Genomic DNA, 9,918 nt, shown 5'->3' on the forward strand with positions numbered 1-9,918 from the left:
AGTAAAGCTCCAGAGGGTCTTTATATTGTCATTCTAAAGCTTTCACTGAGGAATGGATTTTTCAGAAGCTAGGCATGTGGGAGCTTTTGCAGGGAAACTTCTTCAAGTGGTTTCAGGGAGAGGAAAAACATTAGCAGCACCTTAAAAAATTATGGGTCTGATCCAGTCCCCATTAAAGCCATATTCCTATTGACTTCCAGGGTGCAGGATCAGCTGTTAAGATTACCTGACTGCATACCACTGTTATCAGTGTGACATTATATTTAATTTGGTTTTGTGTGCAAACGCATGTTACTAAAATGCTGACGGGGCAAAGTGAAGTTTTTTTTAAGCAATACCCTGATCCGTGTTGAAACAGAGGCAGATTAACTTATGCCTTTGTTAAAAAGGGCTCCCCTCTCTAAACTCATGTAAGATCCTGTAATTCTTATGGCCACATATCATTGCAGTGATTACACTGAGGGGTAGCCCTGTTAGTCTGTATCTGCAAAAACAACGAGGAATTCTGTGGCACCTTAGAGACTAACAGATTTATTTGGGGATAAGCTTTTATGGGTATAAAATAAAGCTGATGCCTAAATAAATCTTAGTCTACAAAGTGCCACACGACTCCTGGTTGTGTTTTCACAATGATTATGGATAAAGTACAGCTAGGAGATCTCTGACATGGGCACTGCACAGCCAGCCCTGCAAAATACATCCCTCCGCCCCCCCAAACCTGCAAAGGGAAAACGAATTTCAGAATATAGGGAAACCATTTCCATCTGGCACTTCTCTGCCTTTGCTTTGTTTGTTTCTTTGGGATCGGGGTTATTCTCACGTTGCAACCTTGCAAGCGTGCCCAGAGCTGCTAGCCAGTGCAAAGCCTGGCGCATTCCCTCCAGCTCCCTCGCACGAAGCCTCAGGTGCACCGTCAACGCCAGTGCTCCACAAACAGCCCTCATCTCTCCTCCCCGGGCAGTCACAACCGCAGCAGCCGTCGGTCTGCGGCCCCGGGGCAGCGAGGCGCACAGGTGTGTTGCGGGGGGGCTCACATCAAGGCAAAGTGAGAAGTTTCTGCCGGGCGACGCCGGCTCTGCCCGTGGCTCTCCAAGAACAACTGGACCAACTTCTGGGGACACGAGCCCTGCAGCTGCCGGAGCTCCTACCATGCCCGGGGGACCGGCCGGGAGATCCCAGACTGCGGGGCGGGCGGGGGCAGCGGAGCGTGGGGCGGCTCGGTACTCACCCGCGGCCAGGGCGCGGAAGCTGCGCACCGTGTTGCCCTCCCGGAGGCGCAGAGCGCAGAGGCTGGCGGGCTCCTGGCGCCGGGCGGCCGCCTCCGCCCTCCAGCCGCCGCTGTACTTGTCGTAGAGCCGCAGCATGTGCTCCGCGACCTTGTCGCCCGGCGGCAGCAGCGGCGGTGCGGGGCCGCGTTCACCTGCCGCCCGGGCTCCGGCCAGGGCCGCTCTGCGCCGCAGCCCCACCACGTGAGCGCGCAGCAGGTCGCCCAGCGCCAGGCACAGGCAGCCCCAGGCCACGCAGAGGCGCAGCAGCGAGCGGGCCCCCCCGGCCATCCTGCGCGCCCCGCTCGGCCGGGGGCTCTGGGCCGCGGAGCTCAGGGCAGACCCCCGCGGGCTCGAGCAGGGGGCGGCGCTGGAGCGGAGCGGATCCGAGCAGAGCGACCCCCCGTGCGGCTCCCGCGCCGGCTGTGCAGGGGGCGGGCGCGGCCCGGCGGGGTTTTGTGCGCGGCGCGCTGAGCCCGGCTGCCGGGCTTGGCCGGGGCGACCCGCAGCCAATGGCGCCGCCTCCTCGGCCGGCCCCGGCTGCGAGCGAAGGGAGCCCGGCGCGCTCCGCACGGCGAAGGCAGACACTCGGGCCGGCCCTGGCCTCGGGGCCGGGGAGAGGGGCGGGGATGGGGGGGGGGAGACGCCGCCTCACCCGCCCTTTTCCACGAGCCAGCCAGAGGGATGGGGGAGCCCGGCTGCCCGCGCGCTCGACTCCCCCTCCGGGTGACACCCGGGGCGGCAAACACGTGCGCCCTGCGAGCGGCGAGCGGCCACGTGCCGGGAGCGCTGCCCACCTGGCTTGGAGCGCGAGCGCCGCCCCCCCAGGGAGGCCTGAAAGGCGCTTCGCTCCCCTCCCCGGGCTGGAGCCCCCTGCCGAGCTCCCAGCGGCGGTGTGAGGGAGGGAGGAGCTGCCTCCCGCCGCCATTCAAGCCTCTCGCTGCTTTGCGGGAGTTGATGGGAGTCACAGCAGGAAACTCCCGCCCGCCCTGGATACAGCAGCGCATCCCCGAGCAAGAGCCTGGCAAGGGGCTTCACGCACCTACCCGTTCCCCAGAGGGGAATAGTCTCCCCCCAAAAAAACCCACCGTGCTTCGAGATACTCATTGAACCTGCAATAAAGTTCCTTTTAACACAACTCCGTTTACACTCCCAACAGAATCGGAGTCGTTGTTGCCTGGACGCCTCCCTTCACACATCTGGAAATGGAACAACCCAATGGACCAAGAGATAAAGGAGAAAAGCTCCTGCCGCGTCCAAAGTTTATATAGGAAACGGCTCAGACTTGGAATATAAGCACCTTTCTAATCTGTAGAAGGGAAACATGAGCCTATACTGCCTTTAGTACATGGGGTTTAGTTCTCAGTATTTTTGCCATTGGAGTCGTGCTGTACTGTTTCTATACAGTTACGCATTACTAATTTATGTGCTGTAGTTTATATCTTTCATGTGCATGCTGCATAACAATATAAATGGCAAGCACATTACCCACTTGTACAGGCTAAAATTGTCATACAAACATAAAAGGAGTTAGACCCCTATCTTTAATTGATTTTCTGTGGAAGGGGGATACTGAACACATTTAGGTGTTTCAGAAAATTCCCACTCATGAATTACAGTACACATCTGTGACACCCAGGGACCCAGGCTGCCAGGACCCAAACCTGCAATTGTGGGGGTTAAAGCACTGCACTCTACCACATGAGCTGAAAGCCAGGTGGCTTTCAGCCAAGGCTGTAGGGCAGGGAGTTCACTCACCCTACTATATGGTCTGCATCTGGGGATAGCACATGTAAGAGAGTAGTTATGAACAGTTTGCAGTCATTCTGGAAGGGCATAACAAGTGGGGTTCCTCAGAGGTCTGTTTTGGGACTGGTTCTATTCAATATCTTCATCATCAATTTAGATATTGGCATAGAGAGCATGCTTATTAAGTTTGTGGATGATACCAAGCTAGGAGGGGTTGCAACTGCTTTGGAGGATAGGGTCAAAATTCAAAATGATCTGGACAAACTGGAGAAGTGATCTGAGGTAAACAGGATGAAGTTTAATAAGGACAAATGCAAAGTACTCTACCCAGGAAGGAACAATCAGCTTCATACATACAAAAGGGGAAGTGATTGTCTAGGAAGGAGTACTGTGAAAAGGGATTTAGGATCACAGTGGGCCACAAGCTAAATGAGTCAACAGTGTGATGCTGTTGCAAAAAAAGTAAACATAGTTCTGGCATGCATTAACAGGAGTGTGGAGAGCAAGGCACAGGAAGTCATTCTTCTGCTCTACTCAGTGCTCATTAGGCCTCACTTGTAGTATTGTGTCCAGTTCTGGGCACCACATTTCAAGAAAGGTGGAAAAATTGGAGAAGGTCCAGAGAAGAGCTACAAGAATGATTAAAGGTCTAGAGACCATGAGCCTATGAGGGAAGACTGAAAGAACTGGGCTTGTTTAGTTTAGAAAAGAGAAGACATGAGAGCAGCTTTCAATTACCTAAAAGAGGGTTACAAGGTGGAAGGAGAAGAAATTTTTCTCCTTGGCCTCTGAGGATAGGACAAGGAGCAGTGGGCTTAAACTGCAGCAAGGAAGGTTTAGGTTGAATGTTAGGAAAAACTTCTTAAATGTCAGGGTGGTTAAACACTAGAATTGCCTAGGGAGCTTGTGGAATCTCCATCACCGGAGATATTTAAGAGCAGGCTAGATAGACATCTATCAGGGATGGTCTAGACAGTGTTTGGTCCTGCCAGGAGTGCAGGGGACTGGACTCGGTGACCTCTCGAGTCCCTTCCAGTCTAGTGTTCTGTGATTCTATGAGGTATTATGTACATATACACACAATCTTAGTAATGCAACTATTGTACAATACATATACTATGGGGGTGTTTAATATACTAAATATATAATATATTAATTCCCCCCACACGCAAAAAGGTGACTGACTGATTTTGGATTCATAGAATCCTAGGGCTGGAAGGGACCTCAGGAGGTCATCGAGTCCAGCCCCCTGCCTAAAGCAGGATCAACCCTAACTAAATTATCCCAGCGAGGACTTTGCAAACTGGGGCTTAAACACCTTGAAGGATGGTGATTCCACCACCTTTCTAGGTAACTTTCATTCCTGGGTACGCAAATCAAAACAGGATCAAAAGACCTGATTTTCAGAGGATAGGTGTTCAATGAGGCTTTCAGAAACTTTGATTCTTCTGAACATCTCACATATGCAGTAGTATGTTACCTAATGGTTTTCATTTTATAGATGTGTGTAATTATTCACATGCATTCAGCTTGGGTAGTTAACCACTCAAAAGTGTAAGCAGTTATGGGGTGGGTTTCTTAAAGAAAAAAAGCATTTCTTGCTTTAAAACTGAAAAAGATGTGACTTGATTTTAGTTAAAAAATTCAGCATACACAATCACATCTGGCTGAGATCGAGAAGGGAACTTTTCAGTCTAAAAGAAAACTAGCTGAGCAAGTAAAAATATGGATTCTAAGGGGAGTGGCATTTCAACATTAGTTACAGTGTTCTCTGCTGCTGCTAGGAGATATAATCAGAAAATAATTTAAAGAAAACTACAATAGAGTGACACAGGCTGGTTTAAAACCTATACAAGCCAAACAACTGAGAGCTGAAAATGTTCTTTGTTGTGCCTTGATGTGTGATGGTGTAACCCACACACCTGTGTGTGCGTGTGCTTGTCCCATGTAGTGGCACCTAGACTGCTTCACAGAAAAAGAATAGGTGTCCTCCACAACCTAAGGTGAGAGGCAGGTGGCTTTTAGCTCACACTGTAGAGCCACCTGCACTAAGCTCTAGAGGTCCCAGGTTTGACTCTGCTTGTGTGCAGTTACAGTGGCACCTTCAAAGCAATGAGGGATCTTGCAGACTACGGCCTTGATTCTGATCTTACATCCACATAGGTCAGAAGTGACTCCATTGTCATCGTGGTGGTATAAAAACCATCTAAGAAAGCAAAATCATATGCACTGTACACTATGCATCCTAAGCAAACCTGAGTTCATTATGGAGGGAAGCCTAGTTGGGAATCTCACACTCCTTTTGTGTATTTATTTCAAATCCTTCAGCTCTCTTGTAAAGCACTTATATGGGGCCATTTCTTTTGTTTTTACTTAGTTTTCTAAAAGTACAATAATTAATACAAACTAGGCAGGCAAGACAGTTCACACTGTAAACCGCAATGGCTACTCCACAACTATTACAGTCAAGTGTCTAAGAATATATTTAGGGACCCAAGAACTAGAAGTTACATTGACCCTTTATGGTCTAGTATATTAGATTCTGAATCATGCCTTCCGCACACACAGATCTGAGAGCTGAACATGCAGCTCTTATTCATTTAAATGCCCACTGGCTTCAGCTGGAGTTGTACACACGGAATGCCTACAGGACTGGGCTCAGTATAGTTAAGAATTAATTAAAGATACTCCTTAACACAAACTGTGGGTCAAATTCGGCTTGTTTACGAATAGGCCCACTGACATCACTGGGACAATGTATGTAAGTAAAACCAACCAGATTGGCACAGCACCAGTGTTTATACTAATCTGAAACATTTGGAGTGCTAGAAACAAACAAGCCTTAAAGCCTCACCAACCCTGATAAGTTTGAGTTTAATAAATAGGCAGTAAAATTCCTTTGAGGAGTACAAGGCTAAGCAAAGAGGCTGTGTCTACAGTTTCATTCCTCTTTCAAAAGAGGAATGCAAATGAGGGAAATTGAAAATGCAAATGATGGGCTGATTTATATCGTGCTTCATTTGCATAATCTGAGATGGGGAAGAAGCATTGTTTCAGGAGGAAGAGTTTTTTTCGAAGACAGGGTTTATTTTCAAAAGATCCTCATCCACACTCCTTTTTTTCTTTGGAAAGAATCTCATCTGAACACAGATTATACAAATAAAGCATGAGATATGTAAATCAATGCCTCACTTTAAATTTTTTGATTTCTTCCATTTGCATTCCTCTTTTGAAAGAGGAATGCAAGTGTAGACAAAGCCAGAGAAAGGCAGCTATGAGGTGTGGTGAGGCAGAATCTGGCCCAAGATTGCTAGATTTGGAGTAACCATCCGTAATCAGAAGACAAAGTACTACAAAACATGGTAAACAATGGACAAATAAAACTCACCTGCCCCATTCCCCTGATTACAGGGGAATTCAATAAGCACTCCTTAAAGTGTATTTTAGACAAAGAACCCTGCAATTCTGTGTATTTCAAAGGTACCTGAAAAGTCTTAACAGCCCAGTCCAGTTTTCTTGGTGACTTTTATGCTCGTGCTCATTGCAGTCTGTTACGGAAGCAGTAACAGCACCATGGACTCATGCTTTGACCATGCTGATTTTGTGACCCTTGCAACTGTGCTGATGTATTATACAAGACAGTCAGGTTGCAAATTCCTCATCCATATCCTCCTACAGCTATATCATTTCCCCAGTCCCTTGCTAGATTGTCTCTCTTTCTACTTCCCCTCCCCTCTGAAAAAAATGACACATCCAGACACTTTGCTGTAGGGTTATGCAAACAGATGAGACTTGACCTAAGCCTATCTAACCCAGTGTATCTGATGTTTGGCTTTTGCTATAGTAAAACTGAAATGCGTGCTGCAGTTATGAATGTTGGTCACAGAAAATGAATATGCTACCTTGATCTATGGACACAATGGCATTTAGAGATGGAGAACAAACTAATAACCTTTTCTAGGGGTGTTTGTGTAACTGCCTTCAGGCCAACTTGAACCTGGGACCCCAGTGGAAGAGCTTTGGCAATATAGGCTGAGAGCTAGCTGCTGCCCAGATAAGGCTGTAGCACACCCATTCCCAACCTTTTCCAGATGGGGACCCATCTTGGCAATTCAGGAAGACTTGACCCAAGGCAATTCAAAAACCGGGATTGGGGAAAGCAGAGCTGTAACTAGCTACTTTTGCATCTGAGGCAAGCATATAAAATTGTTTCCCCCTCACGTTCAGATATTAATAGTTGTTCCATAAAAAAGGAAAATACGTTAATAAAATCACACTATTCATTTATTAGTTTATTGTTATGCTTAATCTGGGTAGTGGGGGGGGATGACTCAGTCTCAAACTACCACCCCTGCCCCTGGCTTAAACCCCACATGCAGAGGCTGGAGGGGTTGGGGGGAGTCACAAACAAAAAAATGAAAACTGAGAAATCAGCTACATCAGGGTGGGGGGCAAAAAGGGGAAGGGAGAAGCCGGGGTGTGTGTGAAAATTACTGCCAGAGACTATTAAGTGGCTTGCCTGGGATCACTACAAATATCAAAGCCACAGAAACACTCTTTGTAGCACGGAAAGTAGGGGGGTGTCCAACTTTTTTTTCACTGGGGGGGGCCACATGGCAATTTTATAAAAGTTCCAGGGGCTGAACAAAAAATAGCCCCGAGCTACCACCCCCCTCAGCAGCCCCAAACCACCCCAGCCTTAGCCTCCCCCAGCAGCCCCAAACAGCCCCCAGGCTTAAACTGCCACCGCCCAGCAGTCCCAAATGGCCCCCAGCCTTAGACCCTCCCCCAGCAGCCCCAAACCACCCCCAGGCTTAACCCCCCCCCACAGCCTCCAACCACCCCCCAGACTTAGAATGACCTTGCAGCCCCAAACTCCCCCCACTCTTAGACCCCCCCCACAGCCCTAAACCACCCCCAGCCTTAGATCTCTCCCCCTCCCCCACAGCCCTAAATGGCCCCAGCCTTAGACACTCCCCCTCCTCCTGCAACGTCTTCACTGGGGTTGCTAGGCTGGGCGGCTCCCCCAGCCCTCCTGCTCCCAGCAGGTAACAGTGGTTAAAGTCAATTAATACAAGTGTTAAGCTTTCAGCACTTAGACATAAGATAGTTGCTATTCCTAGTGATAGAGATAGCTGCTGGAGATGGCAGCTCTCTCTCTTGCCAGATCTCTGTCTGAGGCAGCAGTGTTAAGAAACTTCAAATGGCTTCTTTCACAGCCACATGCAGCTGGGAACTGCCCGGTTGGCGATCCTGAACAAATCTAATGGCGACCCATGTTTGGGTTGGGAATCCCTGCTGTAGAGGAAACTTGTTCTTCCTCGGTGTAAGAGGTCTAGGTGCTTCTACATGGGACAGTGAACCACACCCTGTGACTGTGTGGGTTACATTTGCTTCTGTAAAGTTCATTAGCAGATCGTTCATGGGTAGCCAGAGGATGAAGCTGTGATGTCTAAGAGGCTCTCTAACTTCCAGGATGTTTATAACATAAGCACCACCCCCATTTTTGTGTGATAAGAACATAGCCCTCCCACCAACCCACATCATTCCTCAGCAGAGCAGCTCCAGTGGTGTAGACTTCACAAGCCTGAGGATTATCTGACATTGGTGTCAATCAAGAGCTAAATCCATAGGATTAGTGTTCTGGCTCTCCAGACCTCATCTATGGGAGGAGCGGAGCTGGGTCAAGGGAGCTTGAATGATTCCCCCTGCACAGATGCAAAGTAAGGTCCCTTAAGTTGCCAAGGCAGCTGAGAGCCAGCAGCTGTTGCCACCAAGTTTATGCCAGCAGAAAGTTTTCCCTTCCACGTCCATAGGGTGGGGCAGCTGGAATGGCATTCAGGAGCACTGTGATCTGCTGCCTGCTGTGGCAGCCAGACTGATTTCTTATGGGCCACAGCTGGACAGTGGTCAGTGGCTGTGCACCCCCTCCACTCCAGCGCTGCGGCTAAGGAACTTAGACCAAGTGAAAAAAGCCTCAGGGAGGAGGGCTGTTGCCTATCCCCTGCCCCGCCCGTGCAGATAACACCAATGAAGTTTTGTGTTGTAGATGCCTGTTCATGAGGACCTGGCACGATAACAGCTCATTTCACACTGGATACTGCAAAGGTGACAACGAATTCAAGCCATTGCCAGCCAGGCCCACATTCAAGCCAGTAATCTAGATCTGAGGGGCTCCCTATCCTGCCAGTCCCCTGAGACATCTACTTTTCACTGGTTGTGCTTGAGGAAATACGTAGTGTAGGGCTTATTGGTAACAACCTAGTAAGTAAATACACATTTGGCAGAAGGAACTGGTGCTTAATCCAAATTATAGAACAGAAAATTGGTAACAGTGATTTCGTACCCATACGATTAACTGCAATTTGTTTTATGTGACTATAAATGTATGGTTACATTTAACAGAAAATGTTAGAGGCTACAGTGTTCCCACAATTACCCTGTGGTTCTTAGTCACGGTAACTGTTGTACTGTACTGGCGAGAGCTAGGTGTCCAACTGCCTTTGGAAGTCCATGGAAATTGGGACCCTAACCTCCATTAATACTTTTGACAACATCAATGTTCTGAAGAGAGGGCTCCGTCGTGCGCTACAGATGTCACTGGGGGTTTACTATTGTTTGAGAGGGGGAAAGTTCAAAAGCAACTAGAGGATTTAGGTGCGCAAGTGACAACTTCCATAGACTTGCATAATGGATTGAAAGGACTCACGCTTCTAAAGCTCCTAGGTATTTTTGAAAACTCCCTCCCTTAATGGGACAAACAAATGATAACATTATGGAGGGGTGTGCGGAGGGCACAATCTCTTTATGTTTAGGGCCAACATCTCCCCTTCACCATGTTACCAGGGAAGTGAATTTGGCCTGTAGTCTGGAGAGAGGTTTCAGAGCAGAAAGAGGGCCAATT

At 48.7% G+C, this 9,918-nt stretch overlaps 1 protein-coding gene across 1 annotated transcript in view; it reads right to left on the reverse strand.

The window, feature by feature from the left end:
* Positions 1-1,791, reverse strand: part of BMP3 (bone morphogenetic protein 3) — a 28,730-nt gene extending 26,939 nt beyond the window's left edge. The window contains exon 1 of the mRNA XM_074992020.1: positions 1,229-1,791. Within this exon, the coding sequence (XP_074848121.1) occupies positions 1,229-1,556 (328 nt within the window). The 5' untranslated portion in view covers positions 1,557-1,791. The remainder of the gene's footprint in view (positions 1-1,228) is intronic.
* Between the last annotated feature and the right edge of the window lie 8,127 nt (positions 1,792-9,918).

Source organism: Carettochelys insculpta, chromosome 4 (genome assembly GCF_033958435.1).
Source record: "Carettochelys insculpta isolate YL-2023 chromosome 4, ASM3395843v1, whole genome shotgun sequence".
Lineage (NCBI taxonomy): Eukaryota > Metazoa > Chordata > Testudines > Carettochelyidae > Carettochelys > Carettochelys insculpta.